This window comes from Phyllobates terribilis, unplaced genomic scaffold, assembly GCF_046119375.1.
Source record: "Phyllobates terribilis strain yellow unplaced genomic scaffold, ASM4611937v1 Scaffold_10__3_contigs__length_209671492, whole genome shotgun sequence".
NCBI lineage: Eukaryota > Metazoa > Chordata > Amphibia > Anura > Dendrobatidae > Phyllobates > Phyllobates terribilis.
In genome coordinates this window covers 163,488,515-163,512,887 of record NW_027362770.1, presented here as the reverse complement: position 1 = coordinate 163,512,887, position 24,373 = coordinate 163,488,515, and the positions used below count along the sequence as shown (strand labels likewise).

Below are 24,373 nucleotides of genomic sequence, written 5' to 3'. Positions count from 1 at the left end.
AGAGTAGAATATATTTTACTGTATAGCCAGACATTCTTATTCAGGTATCTGAAGAACATGTGCTAAAGTGACAAATGTTAAAGGAGTTAAAGGGGTTGAAGACCACTTAAAAAACATACTCACCTTACAAATTCTCTGACACTCATCTTCCAGGGCTGCCTGAGTCCTCAACTGTTTTTTGGGCTTCCTCTTCTAGGTGAACAGACATGTGACAGCTGCAGCCAATCACTGACCGCAGTGGTGCCCAGTGATTGGCTGTAACAGTCACATGTATGTAAGACAGGAACAGGATGTAAAGACTGGCGATGTGACCAATATGTCATCACTGTGGCCATATGCTCATGAGGCAGGAAGAGGAAGCATGGAAGACCAGCGGGGGATGTGAGAGGTGCTAGAAAAGGATAGATCAATAATATAAGTATGATATATTTTATTTTCACAATGATGGGCCATTTTTGAAAAATAAAAAAATCCCCTTTAAGTCAACAGATGTAGCGCACTGATGCTTGCGACATGTGTAATGTGTGGCCTTCCTAATGGTCGGAGTCTAAGAAATCAGATAAGCTTAGCTGTCAGCGTCCTGAGATGTAAATCCAATACTAGATGTATCGCTGAGTATCTAGACACAGGAGAAAAGTCATCTAGGACGCAGCAGATACCTGTAAATGGCTAATGCCATTCCCCATCTGCTGCAGACAGAGCGAGAGACAGCGCGGATCATTACCTGGGGAGCCATTAATGACAACTTTACACACTTTTAATGAACGATACTCTTCAAACTAAAAAGAAAACACGAAGAAGAAAAAAAGAAAAACGCGAAACGCGTTAATCTGCAGTAAATGGTATTAACTCCCAGCGCATTCCTCCAGCGGCAGCTGCAAAGTGACATCTGCCTTCCCATCGTAATAAAAATTATCCAGCATTTCCATTAGTAGCTCTTTACCACTATGTTCTCCTAATACAGCCGATACATGCCACAATCTCCGGCTATAATACACTCTTTACAACGCTCCATTTCATTAGCATAATGTATACGCATATATCAATCCCTTCCCGCATTCGTTACAGGTTTGATGCATTTGCTCATTTAGAATTTTTTGCTGAGGGTTCAACTTTTTTTTTCATTTTCCGTATATGAAATCATGAGGCTTTATCACAGTGATTACTTGCGGACAGGGGCGTAGCTATAGGGGGTGCATAAATAACTGATGTCCTTGGGATGTTATGAGGGGGCCCGAAGGCCTTTCTGTCACATAAGAAGGACTGGTTGTCACGGCACTGTAGCAGGATTTCCTGGGGCTAGAGGCTCCTTCCCTATCCCTCAAGCTAGAGGATGCCCTAGTCTCTCTCTGCTCCCCAGTTTACTTCTGATGGTGAAGATACTGGGGCCATGTGCCTTGCTGAGTTCCTGAATCAACCCTTATCTGTCCCCTAACCCCACCCAAGGAAGTGGGGAGTAGTAATGTATAAGAATACACCAACCTGACAAACAAGGGAAGACAGACAAGGTTAAATGAAAATACAAATCATACAAATATGCACTTACAAACAACAGAGCGGAACACCGGGGAGTTAAGGAAGGAGAAAACAAATAGATGATGAGGACGTGCACACAGACAAACACCAAGAAACAGTCTTCTGAACAACTCTCCAAACGCCACCTCCAACAACCAACACCTCCAACTCCATAACCAGGCGGTATGAACTAACACTGGTAATCTCTGATTGCAAGAGGCCAGTATATATATCAGAGGGGAGTGGCCAACACTGAACAGCTGAGACCATCAAAGCAGGAAAGCTCCAGGAGATCTCAACTGAACAGATTAACCCCTGCACTGCTAGCAGAAACCTGCACTTTTTAACATGTTAGTGAAGTGCTTCTAATCAGTGCAGGAGTACATGAAATCAGACACCTTGGTTTTCTTGCCCCTCTCTCTTGTGGTAAACCCATGACACTGGTATTTTGTATGGTACATGGTATGTGATGATAGAGCGGTGTGGAAGATGGAGCGTTCTCCTCTTTGTTCCCTTCTATTGGATTATGTCGAAGCTGATATAAAGAGTGGGGGAAGGGAAGTGACAACAGCTCTGGGCACATTCCTTATGTTTAGGCCAGACCTGAATATCGTTACTGCACTCAAGTAACATAGTAGGTGGTAACAGGGTCCTGCTTGTGGTGACATTCTTACCATCTTAGCCTCTTCCAATTCATGATGACATATCACCATCCATCTTATATGTATATCCTGCTTTATGTGCCCCATATACAAGTTTTACCTTTGGTGCTTCAGGAGGTATACATTTTACATGAGTCCTAAGGGTCATTGTGACCCTTGCTTCCGAATAACCCATAGAAGTAGCTTCACCTATATGCACATCCTAGAAAAATGCCTACTAGGTTGACAAACTATACATTTTTTCATTTTATCTATAGGTTTATTGTACTTTTTATTTGCTTCTTTTTTATGTACATTTTTATTTAATTAATTTTTTTGCCATTTTTAGTTCATTTTGAGTGTACTTTTTATTTACTTCTTTTTTTATCTGTTTTCATTGAATTCCTTTTTTTGTCCCTTTTTATTTATTTTTTTAGTGTACTTTTTATTTACTTCTTTTTCATCTGTTGTTACTGAATTTCTGTTTCGCCTTTTTAGTTATTTTTAGTATACTTTTTAATTGTTTCTTTTTTTTACCTAATGGTATTTTTAATTTGCTTCTTTTTTATCTATGTATTGATCGTATTTTTCATTTGCTTCCTTTTTTATTTATGTTTTCATTGTATTTTCTATTTGTTTTCTTTTCTATTTATGTTTCTCTCGTCTTTTTTATTTGCTTTCCTTTCTATTTATGTTTTTCTTGTCTTTTTGTATTTGTTTTCTTTTCTATTTATGTTTTTCTTGTCTTTTTGTATTTGCTTTCCTTTCTACTTGTTTTTCTTGTCTTTTTGTATTTGTTTTCTTTTCTATTCATGTTTTTCTTATCTTTTTGTATTTTCTTTCCTTTCTATTTCTGTTTTTCTTGTCTTTTTTATTTGTTTTCTTTTCTGTTTATGTTTTTCTTGTCTTTTTGTATTTGCTTTCCTTTCTACTTGTTTTTCTTGTCTTTTTTATTTGCTTTCCTTTCTATTTCTGCTTTTCTTGTCTTTTTTTATTTGTTTTCTTTTCTGTTTATGCTTTTCTTGTCTTTTTGTATTTGTTTTCTTTTCTATTTATGTTTTTCTTGTCTTTTTGTATTTGCTTTCCTTTCTATTTATGTTTTTCTTGTCTTTTGTATTTGCTTTCCTTTCTATTTGTATTTTTTTGTTTTTTTTATTTGCTTTCCTTTCTATTTCTGTTTTTCTTGTCTTTTTTTATTTGTTTTCCTTTCTATTTAGGTTTTTCTTGTCTTTTTTTGTTTTCTTTTCTATTTGTGTTTTTCTTGTCTTTTCTCTTTTACTTGTATGAATTATAAGCTGCTCTTCTCTACACGGTACCTCTTCTACTATTTTCAATTTAACGCTGACCCGATCCGGCCACATTTCACTCCACTTCAACTTCTTTTTTTCCTTCAAAGCATCGCATTTATTACCAAGAAGTGTAACATCTATCCCTGCCCTTGACTTCTTATAGAGAATACTAATGTAAATGTGTTTCCACGGTTACAGAGATCCAAAGCAAACGTCACGAGAGGAAAAGGAGAAGTACGGCCAATCCGGCCTACAGTGGCCTCCTGGAACCAGAGGTATGGTCGACCTCTACCATCATAACAATAAAAACTTTACACATCCCAGTTCACTTAAATCGAGGGGGGTGGGGGTGAATATAAGAAATGTATTCAGTTATTCAGTAGAATCCTCGTCCGGTGACGGAATAGTGGGGGGTGGGGAGGGAAATGGATTGTATGATGCGCTCATGCATATTCAGAGCCCCGAGCAAAAGAAAAAACGGGGGAGGGGGACACAGACTTTTGACATTTGGAAAATAAATTGGCAAATGAATGGAAGCCAATGTAATTGCTTTGTGTTTTGTGACAGTCAGCTATGATGTATAATGTTCAACGTAGTTTATATTCCGTACCAGAAGGATTACCGCACACAGCAATTTTACCCCCCTTGAAATGCTGAATAATCAGATTGAACATTTCTATCAGAAGGGACGGAGGATCAAAACTTGTGTGCACTAAAAAAAAACATAAAATCATTGATGAGTAAGCAGCGAGAAGTGCTGAGCCGACAGCGAGGGGTCTGGAGACATTACCAAGGAAATAGAGATGATTTCCTTATATTCCATAGATATAGACCGAGCTCTGACACTACAATACTCAACTTTTTCTACCGCTAGGCCGTTAGGTCAGGTTTTTTTTTTTTTTGCAGTTTTTATTTTTCAAAAACATTTAAAAAAAATGTAGTTTAAAAAAAAAATTGTTGTGTTTCTATTTTCTTCATATCAAAAACTTTTAAAATCCCATTTAGTTGAGTCATTTTTTTGTGTTTTTTTTTCCACCCAAAAAAAATTAAAAATGAAAAAAATAACAAATTCCATAAGTTCAGTAATTTTTTTTTTCCCAAAACATTTAAAAAAAATAAATAAATGAAAAAAAATCACATAAATTCAGTCACAAATAATTGAAAAAAAAATTAACAAATCTTACTGAGTTCAGTAATTTATTTGTTTTTTTTCCCCTGAAATATTTAAAAAGATAAAAAAGTTCGGTCATTTTTTTTAATGTTTTTTTTTTCCCATCCAAATCATTTAGGCTAGGGTCACATCACTGTATTTTCTCTCATCCGAGAGAATCGGGCCAATTATGCTACTACCATAAGTGTGATCCAATTTTCTCGGATGAGGAGAAGATGGACAAGAAAAATTTCCATTCTGTCAGTCCGTGATGTCATCCGAGCGCAGTCCGATGGTTTCCATGGACTCATTGTCTTGCATGGCCGAGTGCGATCCGAATATCAGATCAAACTCGGGCATGCAGCTTAGTCTTGAAAACTAAATATAAAAAAATCTGAATCCACCATATTAAACTTAAAAACTTTGTAAAAACTGTAAAGAAAAAGCAAAAAAAGCAAAAGAAAGTAAAATGAAAAAATCCTATACTTCGTTTTCCAACTCTTTGCAAAGAATAAACAAAACAAAAATAAAACAAAGAAAAACATGAAAAATTAAACCTTTCTCAACAGAGTTGAACAAAAAGATTTGAGATGCGAAGTTCCGGAGATCAATCTGGTTTTCCATGGCAGCCGGTCCAGGGCAGACTTCACTTACGTTAAACTAGGTAGGAATGAGCGGATCTGTGGAAGTTCGGGTTCTGGTACCCAACCCGAACTTTATTCCAAAGTTCTGTTCGGGTACTAGAACTGTAGCCAAATTTGAAGCCGATCCCAAACCCCATTGAAAAAAAATGGGGCCAGGACTTTTGAACTGAAAAATTATCTCTCTTTCTCTCTCTCTTCCCCCGGAACTCCGAACATTTCAACGGACTTCCAAGGAAAGTCAGTGTTCTGCGTTTAGCACCGGACAGTTGAGTTCGGGTCCGCTCACCCCTATTACAAGGCCTTGTGACTTCATGATGTGCATCTCTCCACTACATCATGACTTTGAAGGGCCTACTAAATCACAAAAGTGCCAAGATGCCTGAGAAGACTGCCCTGGTTCAGCTGCCCAACTCTTTTTTGCTGTTCTATACTACATAGTGCTACTGTATATACATACATGCAGTGTCGGACAAAGGCCCACCAGTAACTGAATTTTGGGGCCCACTGTTCAGCTACATGCAAAAATAACCTGACCCTAGTACACAAATTTACTTCTGCTTCTATGTAATATTAATTTGGCTAGCTGATTTACTGAATGATTAGATTATACATTTTCTGCAAATTGTGAATCAAGTGTAATAGCAATACTCAATAGAAATCCTTCACAGGGGCTGCCTACCGGAGGATTCTCCTGTTCTCCGGCTGTCCAGTCCGAGCCTGCATACATGTATTGTAAATAAAAAAAAACAGCAAACCTGTATCAAAAATCCCATATACCATAGTATAACAGTATATATTTAGCAAGAAGTCGTGAGATAAGGAGGATTGTGTCATTTACACCGGTTTGCTATGTTTTTTTTATGTATAAGTTGTGCAATCTTTGACAAAATTTTGCAGTGTTTTTTTTTGTAAAATGGAATGAAAAAGCAAAAGAATTAAAAAGTGAATATTTTTTTAAAAAAACAGCTAGAAAATTTCCTAAATAATGTGACCAAACGGGCACATGTGCATGCATGCTTAGGCCTCCTTCACACAATAAAGTTTACATTTTCTAGTTTTTTAACTTTTAGGCTTTTATATTCAATTCATAAATATATAAGTTTATTTTTTATACATTTCTTTATTTCTTCTCCATTTTTTAATTCACTTCTCATTTTGGATGCACCCATACTGCGCTTTGTGAATGAGGTCTAAAAATGTAAATTCTCGCGACTTTCGAAGGAATGCTTCTTTGGTCATTTTTTTTTTTAATTTTTAAAATTTTTCTTTTTTACCAAAATTTTGTTTACCTGTAAATATTTTCTGAAAAAGTCTCGAGTGTGATAAATGGAAACTAGATAAGGGATAGGCTCTACTTTAAAATAATTTTATTTCATTATTTTTGCTTTTCTAAGATTTTTTTTTATTATTATGTGTCTTAAACGATTAATAATATATTTGTTGGAATTAGTTATTGAGTCAAATGCCAGATGTCTTTGTCTCTGTGTCTCATGGCGCTCTTATTGTGTCTTCAGCGGAAACGCCTTGCTTCAAACTATTTGAGTAACCCGTTCTTATCAGGGAAAGGTAAGTTGCCACCTGCTATATATGTCCCGTTAAAAAGTATGTGTAGTTGGCATCACCACAGTTCCAGTTTTTCCTTCTTTGCAGGTCATGTATCAGAGGGTAAAAAATAATGGGACCATACAGTGACTATGCCGTGACCATAGATTTCATATTGCATCATTATTTGTCAAAAAGTACCATAAAGTGCCCAAATAAGAGTACCACATGGTGCCCAAATAGCACCTTCATATATTCCCAAAATTATGGAAGTAAAAGCCTGTGGATCATGTAGACCACAGGGGATTTGCCCCTTTTGCCCTCCCCATACACTGGCCTTGTTGATACATTATTGGTCAGTGTCTCCCTTCATAAAAGTCCTCTCACCCCTTCCCAAAAAGGGTCACCAACAGAGGAATCAGATTAGGAGGTCTTACATGCCATAAATGTCTTCTAGATGGGGTCCCACTGCTTGTCCCCATGTCTGCTTGAACAACGAGGCTTCTTGGCATGCTCTTTCATGGGATGGAAGGGTGGCAGCTCATCCATTGGTCTCTCTATTCATTTCTGTAGGAGCTTTGAAAATTTAGGATAAAAAGACCCAAAGATTATGTTGTCTAGGGCCATGTAATGACCAGGGTTTATCGTAGTCGTCTTGTGCAAGAGTGTTTCTTGGAGGACTCAGCATGGTCGTCCATCACATGGATGCTCAATGGGAACAGTGTAACGATGCATGTCACCTTTGGAGGTGATAATTGAACACTCACTGTTGGGTTTGATCACAAATCACATGCAATGGGACTACGAGAAATTAGCTTATCTTCAGGGAAAGGGAACATCGAGCAAAAAAGGGTTGTCAAAAGTAAAAGAACTCCTTTAAAGGGGTTGTCCGGTTTTAGGGACTTGTGAATTCTCACATCATGGTCACTGAGGATTCTCCAGTGCTAGCACAAGGTTCGAGGAGCTCGTGACCACAAGTTTGCAATTTGCATACTTCCAGCCACATTCCGACTAGACGTGTCCGGCCTTACTCAATACACTTGGATTGAGTGAGGCCACACACATCTAGTTGGCATGTGACTGCATGTATGCATATCACATACTTTCGTTACAAGTCCGCCAGTCCCTCTGCTGATTTCGGATAATCCTTACAAGTTAATGTGAGGATTCAAATGTCTTGTAGACTAAAGTCGGACAACCCATTTAAGGTGGCCACATTAAATAATAGAGTTGGGCAAAAAAGTTTGTGTCCAGTCCAGTTCTCTGTGGCAGCGGAGCCAGGGCAGTCCTTATTTTTTATACTTTTGGCATGTCTGCAATGTCTGACTCTGGAGTTGTCCAGGATTCCGGCCGCAGAAGTGAAGACTGCCCTGGGTTGGACTGGACTTGATGCCAAACAAGGGTGAAGCAAACCTTTTTGCTCAACCCTATTAAATATTTAACTCTCCCTCCAAACTATCCCGAGAAAATGATTTTTATCGTGTGGACATCATCGGGATGTTTTCACGCTCAACTATGGATTCTGTGGATTTATCAGGACCACCACTAATCTCAGAGCACCTTGTAGATCCTCCATCATCTCACCGTTTGGATGACAGATCTCATAACAGTTTTTCTAGCGAACATAAAACAGGCTATTGGGTTTTATTAACTAATATCCTTGAGTTATTAGGAGCCTCAACTTAGGGCTGAGATCTATGATTAATGTGCCTCGAGCTATTTTCTGTGAGCAAATTGATTAGTTGCTAATCAGAAAAGAGGATATTTTCAGGTAATTTATATTAGCAGTTGAATGTCATCGAAAGTCAACACCTCGTGTGTTCTGAGGAATGACCTTGTACAGTCCTCTATGGCATTACTCAGAAGAAAGGTCCTCATTAGTGCATAATGTGCCGAAAATTACAGCCCAAGTAGAGACCACAATGCCCGTACCACCCACGGGTCTATTGACCCAAACTCAGTCTCATGAGACTGTATATTCGAGTCAGGAGACTCATGGTTGGTATGGGTAGTACTGAGACCATGAAAAACCAACGTGTGAATTCACTCTATCAGTGACTCTCCCAGAGTTTTCGGGATTGGGGCAGGTTAAATTCGGCAGACTGGCTCATTTGCCCTGGCAATTGCTCATTTTCTTTGTCTTTAAAGGGTTAACATGATCCTTCTGGTTGTCCCATAAACAACATACATCACCTAATCATAAATCTGGGATAAATGCATGATGACCCCTCAGAGTTCAATCACTGGGGCCACCATCAATCACAAGAATGGGGATCCCAATGTACTCTGCGTGAATGAAGCCTTAGTGAGCAGGTGCAACCTTCTCCTGTAAAAAAATGTACAAAAGAGTGGTGGTCGCAGATGCTCAGTAACACTTTATTTACATTGGGGAATTTGGACCTCCTGTTTTAAGGATCGTTGGGGGTCTCAGCAATAATACTTTTTTATGGAAGGGAAATATACAGTCATGGTCAAAAGTGTTGACACCCTTTTGCAGAAAATGAAGTATTTCTCCCAGAAAATTATTGCAATTAGATATGTTTATTCCTTTGTGAGTATGACATGTAAGACATCTGTATGTCCACAACTTGGCCCAGTTGTCTTTCTAGCAGTTACCGCCCTTCAGATTCGGCTTCCTTCAGGAGTCTCGAAATCGGTTACCTGCTGGGTAATGGACATAAATAGTGCAGATCCTATGGACTCTCAATAATGAGGAATTGTATTTATTAATACTCATAAAAAAGAGTTAAGAATCACTTATCGAATAAAGGGAATAACATATTGCAAAGACTTTGTACGCTGGTCCATAAGTTTGACCTCGGGTTTCGCCTTCTCCTCGGGCTTCTTCTGGGGGCATCCAGTTTCCATATCACATTTGGACAAATTTCTCATGTGGCACGAACAGATAAAAGACTAATCCCACCATGATTAATATTTATCAGATTTTCTTGTATGTGCACACCCATCCTAATTTACTGCATTTATATTAATAATTTTGACCACTAACCTATTTCTGCCCTTCTTTATGTGCTAGCAATTTCGGATTCCTATTGGAAGGTATGTCAGCATGGCGCTTCTTTCATCACAACATTAAACCATGTAACTCAATGGAAAATGTAGCCATATTGTCATTCTACTTCATATTCCGAGCTAAATTTAAGGAGTCTGGAGAGTGATTCACATTTTAGATAAACCAGATCTTCCACAGTAATGTACTCGGAGCAAAAATTCAAAATTTAATATGGCTGATAATCTTAGGCCCTAAATTAACACCATGTCTCAAACATTCCTCATTCCGGCTTTAGATTAAGATTAAATAAAACATGAACAGGTTGCATAAAAAGTGCACTAAGATGTTGTCTACGATAAAGCCCATTTCTAAAAGAGAGGGGCCTGCAAAATTCTCTGAGCCAAAAGGATCAAGAAATTTTCTTCTGGGCTACCCACCTTTTGTTCTGTCTAGAATATTTCAAGTTTGATTGTTTTCAACAACAGTTCTATGCACCATAAAATGGCCCAAGAATATCCTAGAAATATGGTTTCCTCTGTAATTTATTGCAAGCTCTCTCCAAATCGAGAAGGTTCATGGCATTGCTTGATCCTCTTCATCCAAAAGGCCACTCATGACCCATATTTTCTCTCTTACTAGTAAGTGTTAGGGTGCAATCAAACGGCCATATAAATCGAATGCTGAATAGATCGGACTGGCGTGAATGGAGTGGTCGGTGGTTCTCCTGAGCCAAGTGTGGCAACTTCATAAAAGTACATGAAGCTGTCCTGCTTGGGTCGGGAGAGCCGCCGGCCAGCCTGTGCACCGCATTACGATCTCTCCGATTTATATGGCCGTCTGACTGCACTCTTAGGGAAACATTTTGTCCCAAGGAGTGAAAACGACTTTCACCCAAGCTTTCATTCAAGGTTGGAGAAGTTGTGGCTATCCCAGAAGGGCGAGCCATTGTCACGCCAGGTGTGGGAAAGACTTAGTGAACACAGAGGGAAGAGGGAAAGGGAGCCCAGACACTAGGGAAAGGAGGGAGTGGAGAGATCTTAGTCTGGTCTAGTGTCACCCTGTCTCAACTACCGTCCCTATATTGGCTCCTCACCAATCGGCGCACACGTGCCTCGCCCTGGCTTTCCCTGGTGTATGGCTAAGGCTAGGGAAAGGAGGATGAGCACTAGTCGATCTCACTAAACTCTATAGACAACAAGGGTAGACAAACAGGGAGAGAATGCTTAGCTTTAGACGACTGCAGACCAATGCTCACTCGGCCTCAAGCTCCAGAGAGGACAAGGTACTGCTCTTGCTAAGCCTTCACAAGTAGAAATTAATATCGCCGGCACCTCCCTCTCAGACACACCAGGTATTTATACACCCAGGCCAGAAGGCTAATCAGCCAGAGGGAGGTAGCCGCTAGGTCCTAGAGACAGCCTCTCATCTAAGAAGATGTCTGTAATGCCAAATGTAGAGATCTCCTGCAACCAACTGCAGGGCGACTGCCTGTCACCTCTGATACACCCGTGACAGCCATGTGTTGGAGGGTAGCGTGAAACCTAAAGACTACACACCCTACAAAATTATCAAAGGGAACATCTCATAAGGGCACCACATTGCCAAGCTACTCTTTTAAATCTGAGATCCAGATGGAAATTTTATGAATTCAGGGAATTTTTTTTGCATGCAAAATTGTAAAAAAAATCCATTTCACAGGGTCATTGATACGTATGTCTTTTCAAACAAATTTTTCTTCATATTATCAGTTTATATTTTACATTTCTGTTTTGTGATACATAATCTGGCATTAACTCAACAACTAATGTTCTACACTCATTAGCATTTCACACCCAAAGCAAAAAATAAAAATAAAATAAATTACATAATTTTATCACTTTGGAGCTTCCCGAAATTGACCATGCGGTTTATGATTGGGCTACGTCCACCATGACCCATCTGTCACAATCTTCTTGGTGTTTGGAGGGCTTGATACTCCTTGTTTTACTTCCACAGTCTTGGCATCCATTGTAGAAGGTTGGGGTGACCTGTAGATGAAAAAGTCTTGTATGGGTTCACATTGCTAGCCCCTTTGAGAAGAGTTTCTTTAATATCTGCTTTTTATTTCCCCTTTCAAAATTTGGGGACCATCTAATTTTCTTATTAATTTTTTGGACCTAAACATGGATGACCAAAGAATGTGGTCACTATTGTTAATGGAAAGGTCATTGAGTGACTGAGACAATCATTAATTCGCAGGTCAATGTTTTTGTTTTCCTTTTTCAGGATGAGATAATTCATGACGAACACTGTTCAGCGTGCAAACGGGGTAACAATTTACAACGGTGTGGAACGTGCCCGAGAGCTTACCATTTAGACTGCTTAGTTTCACCAGTGAAAATAGCACCCAAAGGAGTCTGGATGTGTCCAAAGTGCCAACAGAAGGTGAGAAGAACTCAAAATTGGTGTCCAATGTCCATAAAATTTTTCATTTACACTACCCAGACCTTTTTGTTTTGTCCTGTCGATGACATCTCAAGTTTCAATGGTTACGATACGTAAAATTGCCTGAAAATATTCAATAAAATTGGATATTTACAAGCACTCTTCGAATGGAGAAGGTCTGCGGCATTGTTTGACTTTTCCGAGCCAAAAGGCCACACAAGGATCTTCGATGAAGATTACAGAGGCATTGTGTGCCCTGGGAACTGCTTGACTACTACATCCCTCCATGGTTCAACAATGAGGTTGCTCCTCAAAGAGAAACTATGAGTTTCACCTGCACAAAAATCCATAGTTGGTCACTGGCATGTGCCAACAAAACAGTTTTTCAAAACCAATTGCATTGACAAGTATGAGTTGACTCTTCTGTCTTGACACAAGCTTGAAGTTTGCCAATTTTGAAGCTTCTTTGACCCTTTGAGGTAGCTTCATAACGCCAACATTGGTCCTTACAATTGACAATAAAATTTTCAATATTTTTAATTTTTGTTTTACTTTATAGTCCAATGTTTGGATTCCAAAAATGTAATTATCTAACCTAAGTCCATTTTTTTTCTTATTTACTTATAGGTATTAAAGAAGGAACCGGTGCCATGGAGTGGGGCCCTCGCTATTGTCCAGTCTTATGTGACACATAAATCAGGTGGGGACCATTCTGTTATGGCTAAATTAAAAACTGAAGTTCCAAAAGACATGGATATTGTCACAGTCATCTATATGCAACGACTTTTTACTAATGAAGTAGTCTCATATCTGTGGCTTCACAGCAAACGACGAGGCAAAGACAATCCGGGGCATGAAAGGGGTCTAAGTTTTGCAATACGTGTAGAGCTTCAGGTTGGAAACCACAGATATAAGATTAATATGGTCAATATTGACCTTATTCTCCATATATTTGCCAGCCCATTACCCCAATATAGACAGATTTTACCCCCTAATTGACTCCTTTTTCTTGTTTTACAGTGAAAGAGGAGGAGAAGAGAAAACTATTGAAGAAAGGCAACGAATTAAAACATGAACAGAGACAGCTTGAAGATCAAGAGAGACTTCTGAACAATGCTATAAAGGTCAGTGCTCATCTACTGATATATTACTCATCAAGAATAGGACTATGTCCTAGATCAGGGCCGGCTCCAGGTTTTTCTGGCCCCCAGGAGAAAGAGCCTCAGTGAGCCCCTTTAACACATACCATGATTCAAGATGCACAGATACCACAGAGAAATATATATATATAGTACAATGCCGAAGATTTCACTTCTTACATTACATGAGCGATATCTATTGTAAATTCCACAATAGCTCAGAAACCGGCAAATCGCTCCATACAGTATACTGGCCGCCATAAAATGCTCCATACGGAATACTGGCCCCCATATAATGCTCCATACGGAATACTGGCCACCATATAATGCTCCATATGGAAAACTGGCCCCCATATAATGCTCCATACAGAATACTGGCCACCGACCGCGAGTGGGCCCCCTGCCTGCTCAGGGCCCCAGCACTTGCCCGGGTGCGCCGAGTGCTGACGTCGGCCCTGTCCTTGATAATTCCGCATTTAGAGGATTTTGAGATAATAGACAGGGGTCCCTCATTTAAGACCCCCATTAGTTAGCCACAGATGTTACAAATAACATTTGTCTTACTGGAGGACCTGGCACGTCCTTTAATTACATGGACAACTCATTGATTTCAGTGGATGTTCTGTAATTTTTTGTTTCTCTGATGGTGGTCCTACAGAAAAATTGAATGATTGTTGCCAGGTTCCATCAGAGATTACAACTGATCACTGGAATTTTTTTTATCCTTTATTATATATTATTATATATTTTTACATAATAAAAGTTGAGTTAATTAAGATGTGTCTTTCATCTGCTGCACTAAGTTTCCTTGGCCAACCACAGCGTCTATAGTCCTCAACGTTGCCCACTTATTGCCACTTCTTCAAAATAGCTTGAATAGCACATCTTGAACCCCCCCCCAGTCCGTATTGAAATCTTTGCCTGGGAGATACCCGGCTGATGAAGTATAACTACCTTGTGTCTGGTTGCTTAGCTCAGTCTTCCCATGGTGTGACATGAAACTATCTTTCACAACCTCACCTTTGTGGCAGAGTTTGGCTGTTCCTCACCCAGTTTTATGCCTTCTACACAGCTGTTTGAGTTAATAACCATGTTTCAACCTACATACGAAAATGATGATCATTATCACCCGTTGGGTTTAATTGGTTGCTCATACACTTGGCTATAATACGACAAAATCCCTGACCATGCAAGTCAACCTAGAAGAACTGAATTTTGGATAATTTGGGATGTATCATTTTTTTTCATAGCAGACAAAGTAAAATATAATTTAACTAGATGGTGGCCCGATTCGAACGCATCGGGTATTCTAGAATAGGTATGCGGCCGACGGGGCGCAATTAGCAGAGCGGCGTTTAAATTTGGCGCCCAAATCGCTGATTGGTCGCGTTAGGCAACCGCGACCAATCAGCAAAGCGGTGTTTAAATTTGGCGGCAATATCGGTGATTGGTCGCGGGCGGCGTCCGCGACCAATCTGCGAGCCGTGTTAGTGAGGACTGGAGAGCGTGTTTAAATTTGGCACCAAAATCGCTGATTAGTCGCGACCAATCAGCAGAGCGGTGTTTAAATTTGGCGCCAATACTGCTGATTGGTCGCGGCCGCCGATCGCGACCAATCAGCAGAGCGATACAGAGCGGGGTTTAAATTTGGCACCAAAATCGCTGATTGGTCGCCGGCCGCGACCAATCAGCAGAGCGGTGTTTAAATTTGGTGCGAAAATCGCTGATTGGTCGCGGATGGTGGCCGCGACCAATCAGCAGAGCGGTGTTTAAATTTGGCGCCAAAATCGCTGATTGGTCGCGGGCGGCGGCCGCGACCAATCAGCGAGCCGTGTTAGTGAGGAATGGAGAGCGTGTTTAAATTTGGCACCAAAATCGCTGATTAGTCGTGACCGCGACCAATCAGCAAAGAGGTGTTTAAATTTGGCGACAATACTGCTGATTGGTCGCGGCCGGCGACCGCGACCAATCAGCAGAGCGATGCAGAGCGGGGTTTAAATTTGGCCCCAAAATCGCTGATTGGTCGCGGCTGACGGCCGCGACCAATCAGCAGAGCGTTGTTTAAATTTTGCGCCAATACTGCTGATAGATCTCGGCCAGCGACCGCGATCAATCAGCAGAGCGTTGTTTAAATTTGGCGCCAATCTCGCTGATTGGACGCGTCTGGCGTCCGCGACCAATCAGCAGAGCGTTGTTTCAATTTGGCGCCAAGCTCGCTGATTGGTCGCGGCTGGCGTCCGCGACCAATTAGCACAGCAGTGTTTAAATGTGGCGGCAAGATCGGTGATTGGTCGCGGCCGATATTTAAATTTGGCGCCCAAATCGGTGTTTGGTCGCGGGCAGCGCCAGCGGCCAATCAGCGATTTTTAACACAAATGTCCGGACCTTTGTAACACCATGCGGATACTGTGGGGACATCAGCGGCTAGGGTGTGAAGGGAGGACCGGGGAACGGCGCTGCGGGTTGGGATACTTCTGCTGCGAGCAGTCGCTCATCTCCAGGCTTCGCGCAGTGGAAGTATCCGCACAGGCAGCGGCGTTCCCCGGTCCTCACTAATACGATTCCGCTCCCCGCTCCTCACCAATACGATTCACTGATTGGTCGCGCTCTCCGCACACGACCAATCAGTGATCTTGGCGCTAAAGTTAAACACCGCTTTGCTGATTGGTCGCGGCGGCTGCCCGCGACCAGTCACCGATTTGGGCGCAACATTTAAATAACGGCCGCGACCAATCAGTACAGCGGTGTTTAAATGTGGAGCCAAGATCGGTGATTGGTCGCGGCCGATATTTAAATTTGGCGCCCAAATCGGTGTTTGGTCGCGGGCAGCGCCAGCGGCCAATCAGCGATTTTTAACACAAATGTCCGGACCTTTGTAACACCATGCGGATACTGTGGGGACATCAGCGGCTAGGGTGTGAAGGGAGGACCGGGGAACGGCGCTGCGGGTTGGGATACTTCTGCTGCGAGCAGTCGCTCATCTCCAGGCTTCGCGCAGTGGAAGTATCCGCACAGGCAGCGGCGTTCCCCGGTCCTCACTAATACGATTCCGCTCCCCGCTCCTCACCAATACGATTCACTGATTGGTCGCGCTCTCCGCACACGACCAATCAGTGATCTTGGCGCTAAAGTTAAACACCGCTTTGCTGATTGGTCGCGGCGGCTGCCCGCGACCAGTCACCGATTTGGGCGCAACATTTAAATAACGGCCGCGACCAATCAGTACAGCGGTGTTTAAATGTGGAGCCAAGATCGGTGATTGGTCGCGGCCGATATTTAAATTTGGCGCCCAAATCGGTGTTTGGTCGCGGGCAGCGCCAGCGGCCAATCAGCGATTTTTAACACAAATGTCCGGACCTTTGTAACACCATGCGGATACTGTGGGGACATCAGCGGCTAGGGTGTGAAGGGAGGACCGGGGAGCGGCGCTGCGGGTTGGGATACTTCTGCTGCGAGCAGTCGCTCATCTCCAGGCTTCGCGCAGTGGAAGTATCCGCACAGGCAGCGGCGCTCCCCGGTCCTCACTAATACGATTCCGCTCCTCACCAATACGATTCGCTGATTGGTCGCGCTCTCCGCACACGACCAATCAGTGATCTTGGCGCTAAAGTTAAACACCACTTTGCTGATTGGTCGCGGCGGCTGCCCGCGACCAGTCACCGATTTGGGCGCAACATTTAAATAACGGCCGCGACCAATCAGTACAGAGGTGTTTAAATGTGGAGCCAAGATCGGTGATTGGTCGCGGCCGATATTTAAATTTGGCGCCCAAATCGGTGATTGGTCGCGGGCATCGCCAGCTACCAATCAGCGATTTTTAACACAAATGTCCGGATCTTTGTAACACCATGCGGATACTGTGGGGACATCAGAGCCTAGGGTGTGAAGGGAGGACCGGGGAGCGGCGCTGCGGGTCGGGATACTTCTGCTGCGAGCGCCCGCTCATGTCCCGGGTTCTCGCAGCGGAAGTATCCGCACAGGCAGCGCCGCTGACATCCATGCGGCAAGGGTGTGAAGGGAGAACCGGGGAGCGGCGCTGACATCCAATTGGTCGCGGCCGCTATTTAAATGTGCCGCACAAATCGTTGATTGGTCGCGGTCTTGGCCCGCAACCAATCACTGATCTTGCGGCTAAAGTTAACCACTACTGTGCTGATTGGTCGCGGCCGATATTTAAATTTGGCGCCCAAATCGGTGATTGGTCGCGGGCAGCGTCCGCGACCAATCAGCACAGCGGTATTTAACTTTTGCGGTAAGATCAGTGATTGGTCGGGTCCAAAGACCGCGACCAATCATCGAATCGTCTTGGTGAGGACCGGGGAGCGGCGCTGCCTGTGCGGCTACTTCCGCTGCGAGAACCTGGGACATGAGCGGGCGCTCGCAGCAGACGTATCCCGACCTGCAGCGCCGCTCCCCGGTCCTCCCTTCCGCATGGATGTCAGCGACGCCGGCGGTCCTTCCGCAGCTACCGGCCGGGACATGAGCGCCTCGCGGTGCTCATCTCCCGGCTGCAACGCCGCTGAGCTCCGTCCCGCAGATGAGCCGCTAACGGCCGCCATCTTTTTTCTGAAATCCCGCGGCGCTGATTGGCCGCTGCCGGACCAATGAGCGACGCGGGATTTCCTGGACAGACAGACAGACAAACAGACAGACGGGATAAGACAATTATATATATAGATAAACAAGGAAGAAAGATAAAAAGAGGGGAAAAAGTATTTTACTTATTTTTTTTTATATTCCATCCCCCTTCTATCTGGGTGGACTGGGTTTGGTATTATTATATTGATTATTTTTATGTTTCGTATTGATAATTGTTTTATGGCTGATGAAAATGAATCATGTAATTAAAAAAAAAACTAAAAATAAAAATAAATAAAAAATAATAAAATAAAAATGAAAAAAAAAAATCGGACTTCTGAAGACAGAGAAGTAGATGGATCCTGTTCAATGACCAGACCCATGGATACAGTATAATATTTACTAGAGCGAGGCCAATGAGGGATTTTTTACATTTTTTGTTGTGTGTTAGCCATTCATGCAAAGAGCCGTTTTTCAATATAACCATCATATTTTATTCTTTCCCCATGTGACAGAAATGCTTAGAGCTAAAGAATAGCCTACTGGCCCAGCAGAGAGGAACTCAGTCATCTTTGGAACGTCTGAAAACTCTCATTAGACTGATTCAGAGCGAACAGATGCTTCAGGTTACCATGACGACCACCGCCACCGCTTCGTTGCTGACAGTCCCCTGGATCAAACCTTCATCTGCCACCCCTACCATTCACAAAGGCCTGCAGCAGTCACAGAGTAACAATTGACACGGGCAGATGGAACAATAACTTTAAGCAAATTTCGCCAAGAAGGAACAGTCTGTTTTTGAGTGTTTTTTTTTTTCTACAAGTACACAAGCATCATCGATGTACAAAGAAAAAAAAGACTCGCAATGGACAAACAAGGCGGCCATGGCAGTGATTTCCGCGGCACGTGCTGACATCTTCAGCGAGGATTTTTTTTTTTTTCATTTCATTTTTACTATGGCCTTAAAAAAAAAAGAGAGAAAAAAAAAAAAAATTAAACTTTTTTAAAAAGGCCAAATTAACGACCATAAAGACGGACAGTCTGCTTAAAAATTATCCTTTCATTTATTTTGGGGAGAGGTTTGAAATATCGTAGAGTTATAGGACGAAGGGGAATCATAACTCTTATTTTGGAAAAAAGTGAACAAATCAGAAAAAAAAAAGAACTTAACATTTTTTTTTTGGGGGGGGGGATAATTTTTGGACTATTTCTAACCCTTTTCAAATCAAATCTGCCGCACATATTCAGGTTTATTTTTTGATGGGGCTATCGGAAAGGATGTTAGTAATTACTCAGAGCCTTCAAACAAATGCTGATTTTTTTTTATTTATTATTTTTTTTTATTTTTTTATTTTTTTATTTTTCCCAGTATTATTACCGTCAAGGTCTGCAGCTATATTTAAGGTTATAAAAAAAATTGTATAAACTTAGCATTTCTAGTGGGACATTGAAATATTTTCATGCTTATGCTTGTGTATACGCGTGCCGAACTATTGAACAAAGTACGACTGTACGACGCCTTCATTTTTTTTCGCAGGTTCTTTGTACTTATTTTGCTATTGATGTATTTTCTCATTGAGATTTTCTCATTTTTCTTTATTTTTTTCCCAAAAAAAGGTGATAAAGTGGGTAACTCAGTTAATTTACACTTTGGTTACAAAAAAAAAATAATAAAAAAAAATAATATTTTTTTTTATAAATATTTTTTTTTATTTTCATTTTTTTATTTTTATTTTTGCCAGTACAGACAATATGCCAAAAAAAACTTAACCTTTTTGTACTGCATTTTTATTGTAAAATATGTAATGTGAAAGGAACAATATGCGTTTTTTTATTTTATGCTTGCAGAAGTATCTGCTATATGGTACAGGAAAAAAAAAACTGCCTCAAGTGGAGTTTCTCATATCTGATATATCATGTTTTTTTTTTGTTTTTTTTAATTCATGATTTTTTTAAAAGTTAGTATATACATTGGGTGAAATAAGCATTGGACGCGTCACCAATTTTCTAAGTAAATATATTTCTGAAAATGCCATTGACATGAAATTCTCACCAGATGTCGGCAACAACACATCCAATCCACAAGAAATCAAACCATAGATGTCCATAAATTAAGTTATGTGTAATAATGAGAAATGAGACAGAGAAAAAGTATAGAACACGCTTACTGAACTAGTTCGTACAAAAGCCTTTGTTGTTAATGACAGTTTCAAGGAGCCTGTATGGAGAAACTAGTCTCAGGCATTGCTCAGATGTGATTTTGACCCATTCTTCTACACAAACGCTCTTCACATCCTGAAGGGCTCCTTCTATGAACTCTGAGTTGTAGTTCTTGCTATACATTTTCTATTGGATTCAGGTCAGGTGATTGGCTCTGCGTTTTCAGCAGCGTTATTTTCTTTCTCTGAGAGTTTCCTTAGCCGTGTGTTTGGGAGTATTGTCTTGCTAAAATGTCCATCCTTGTTTCATCCTTATCATCCTGAAAGATGGCAGCAGATTTTTTATCAAGAATGTCTCTGTACATTTTTCCATTCATCCTTCCTTAATTATGTGAAGTTTGTCAGTGCGGTATGCTGGAAAACAGCCCCACACTATGATGTTCCCACCTTCAAACTTCACTGTTGGTATGGTGTTTTTGTGGTGATATGCAGTGCCTTTTGGCCTCCAAACATGGTGTGTATTATGGCAAAGAGTTCAATTTTGGCCTCATCTGACCAGACTATATTCTCCCAGTATTTCACAGGCGTGTCTAAATGTTGTTGCGCAAACTTTAAACGCTCTTGAACATGCTTTTGGTTCAGCAGTTGAGTCTTGCGTGATGAGTGTGCATACAGGCCATGGAGGGTGAGTGCATTACTTATAGCTTTTTTAAAACAATTGTACCTGCTGAGTTCAGGTCTTTCTGTAGCTCTCCACAGGTGGTCCTTGGCTCCTAGACAGCTCTTCTGATAATACTTTTCACTTCTCTGTCTGAAATCTTGCGGGGAACACCTGGTCATGGTCGGCTTATGGTGAAATTATGTCCTTTCCACTTTTGGATTATGGCTCCATCAGAGCTCACTGGAGCCTTCAGTAGTTTAGAAATTCTTCTGTAATCAATGATATCAGTATGTTTTTCAACAATAAGGTTGCAAAGGTCTTGAGACTGCTCGCTGATTATACCCATCATGAGATGTTTCTTGTGTGGCACCTTGGTAATGAGACACCTCTTTATAGGCCTTCAGTTGATCAGCTGATATTATTTTTCACTAAGTGGCAGGATTGCTTTCTAATTACTGATAGATATCAGCTGGTGTCATGGCTTTCCAGGGCTTTTTGCACCTCTCTCTTTCTTCATGTGTTCAATACTTTTTCCCTGTATCATTTCTCATTATTACACATAACATAATTTATGAACGTCTATGGTTTAATTTCTTTGCCTGTGTAGATTGGATGGGTTGTTATTACCAACATCTGGTGAGAATTTCATGTCAATAGCACCTTTAGAAATGGATTTACTTAGAAAACTGGTGACGCGTTCAATACTTATTTCACCCGCTGTACATGGGGAAATGGGCTCAGGGGAGATATTATTTTTTAAAACTCAGCTTCGAAGAAAAAATAACAATGACTTAATCTATTAATTTCATTAGCTAGTCTTCCTGATACGACAGTGATCCACTAAGCCCAAGTGATTGATCCTGTATTAGAAAAACTTGGCTGCTTGCTCCCAAAACAGTGACACCTCTTGTCATATTTGGTATTACAGCTTAGTCCTATTCATTTCAATAAAGCTGAGCTGCAATGCCAAAACACAATCTGGCACTGTTAATGGAAAAAAAGTTATATTCTGGTCAACTTTTTATAACTTTTTTTGGATCTAAAATACACACACCAATGTTTTTATATCAACTGGAAATTGAATGTGGTGTTCCCTTCATTAAGACAAAAAAATATGATACCTTATATTACATATCAACAGCACCTTTAAAAAAAATGGTATTTTAATACAATTTTACCATTTATTTTACTTACCCAAGCTATAGTCGAAAAGTTGGCTGTTACTTACCAGTGTTAGAGGTTGTTTTTTTTTTATTTTTTTTATTTTTTCTTTTTCTTTTATATAATGTGGTTTATAATGTGGTATGTACATTTGTACTCGGGTTCTTTGCTCATTTCGACGTGTAAAATATTTTTTTTTTATGGATTTTGAGATACATGCTTCAACATAGGCTGCTTTATAACATATCACACTAATCTCATATTGAGAAAATTTTTGCATTATTTAAAAAAAAAAAAAAAAAAAAAAAAAAACCTACATCAAACCAGGCAGCTCCGCTGTACATCTGCATATCACACGGTTGTGAATGTCTTACAAAAAAAAATAATAAAAAGGGGGTTGACCACCATTCTCACAACTCCGGGAGAAACTGTGCAGTACTATACAAATCTATTTTAATACACTTAACCATGGGTTGACCAAGATTTTCTATTCTTTTACTGATGAACAAAAATTAAAAACAAACTTGACTTTAAAAAAAAAAAAACATAAAAAAAAAAAACAACACAAGTTGCTATACATTGGTTGTTTTAATGCCGATTTCCGCATTCAGATACGGCTTGCAATGTAGTTTTTTAGGTTTAAAGGGTTTTTTAAGTTATTTTTCTTCTTGAATACAATTGACGACGTGCAGATAGGAAAAAAATAAAAATAAATAAAAATAATATGTGAGCGGATGTATGGAGAAAATGTATTGGACTGTTAAAAGTAGTATTATTTATTTTGTTTTAATTTAAAGGGACAGTCCATTTAGTGTGCATAGATAAAAAAAATAAATAAATAAAAAGTGTTCGTCCTAAATATTCCGATGTAGTTTTACTTCTCTATGATGCATTAAAAATTGATTGACAATTTAATGGTGTTTGTGATGATATAATTTCAATGTAATGGTCCATTATACCTTTATGTGCCAGAAGAAAGAATACAGCGCCGTACAGAGGCAGAACACAGCGTCACGCGAAGTACAGCTCTACCACCAAAACACGCATTAGCCCATTCATTTCAATTAAAAAAAAACATGTAATACTTAATTTCTCCTCTGGAGGCACTGCAGGGAAATCAAACTTGTCTGGTTCATCAAAAGATTAGAGACAATTGTTAAGATCCTCAGCAGGGACATCCAGTGAACAGCTTAGGATCAGTAGACCCTTTTAACAAAAGGGTCAACCCTTTTGGTCAACCCCTTCATGTTGGGTGTTAGTGGGGTGCATCAACAAGTAGCTGCTCTGGATGTTTGCCCCAGGGAAAAGAAAGACTACTTATTACTCGGGGCTTACAAACTTTATAGATTTTTGTGACCAGCAATGCTAAAGAGCTTGTTATTTCTAGATGGGTAGTGGTGGTGTAGGACATACTTATGATGGTGGGACTTAAGGTGGTGGAAGAAGATAAGAATTAGGATGTGGGTCATATGTTCCTAATGCTTTGGATACTCTGTCGAAAGTGTACAGCCCCCCTACTGTACCACTGAGTTGTAAGAGCTGCCTCAGGGTCTCACCTATAGGGGATGCATAGGTAAAGTCCCACTGGGTTCAGGTGTCTAATGAAGTTCCAAAGACCCCTATAAATAGTTTATGATAAGTGAGGGCCCTTTTATAGATTTTGCATTAAGACCCATTAGCCAGAAGTCACACTATAGGCCTCAGTTACGTCACTAGTATCGTATTCAGTCGTTCTCAACCTCCTGAGATTAAGTGAAGCCTTGGAAACCAATTTCTTATTTTGAAGAACTCGGTTTATCATGGATACATGACATCTATCAGCCTGGCATGGTATGGACACATACATTTACTCTTAGTGTCACAGTGTGATATTAGATTTGGCCAAATATACCTTGGAAGGTCTTGTATTTTTCTCGATCAGGGAAGGTTTTTGTCCAAGTATTTTGAATTAATGGGGTTGTCCACTACTTAATTCAAGTAGTGGACAACCCCTTTAAGATGAAAATCAGTGTTTTTATCAAGGAAACCCTGAGAGGAGGGGAAACAGTCAGGGGTGCAGGAATTGTGATCGCACCCAGGCCCTGGAACTTAAGGGGGAGCCTAAAAGATCCCTTTGGCCCGTAAGAGAAGACAAATACTATTAAAGACCCTGATAGCTGGGGGAACTTCTTGAAAGGAGACTAACGGGGTATGTGTTCTGGTTCTTGGTTGCTCCAGGCCAGGGTAAAAGAAATAAATTTTTACCTTTAGGCTACTTAGGACACTTAGGGGAGTCTTACAATGAATCGATTTTTATCTTAAGGGTACTTAGGATTCCTGAATGAGTCTTAAAATGAGAATCAATTTTGATTGTTAGGGTACTTATGCTACCTACTTGAGTTTTAAAAAAGTATTGATTTTGACCTTTAGGGTGCTTAGGATACTTAGGGCAGTTTTAAAATGAATCTATTTGATCTTAAG

At 40.6% G+C, this 24,373-nt stretch overlaps 1 protein-coding gene across 3 annotated transcripts in view; it reads left to right on the top strand.

Moving 5' to 3' along the window:
- Positions 1–21,360, top strand: part of PHF21B (PHD finger protein 21B) — a 118,627-nt gene extending 97,267 nt beyond the window's left edge. For 2 of the 3 annotated variants that reach the window (XM_073650055.1, XM_073650057.1), the window contains exons 7-13: positions 3,644–3,720; positions 6,754–6,805; positions 9,816–9,838; positions 12,057–12,215; positions 12,843–12,915; positions 13,236–13,339; positions 18,448–21,360. In XM_073650055.1, the coding sequence (XP_073506156.1) occupies positions 3,644–3,720; positions 6,754–6,805; positions 9,816–9,838; positions 12,057–12,215; positions 12,843–12,915; positions 13,236–13,339; positions 18,448–18,672 (713 nt within the window). In that variant the 3' untranslated portion in view covers positions 18,673–21,360. The remainder of the gene's footprint in view (positions 1–3,643; positions 3,721–6,753; positions 6,806–9,815; positions 9,839–12,056; positions 12,216–12,842; positions 12,916–13,235; positions 13,340–18,447) is intronic. The other variant, XM_073650056.1, reaches the window with a different exon arrangement.
- Positions 21,361–24,373: the final 3,013 nt, after the last annotated feature.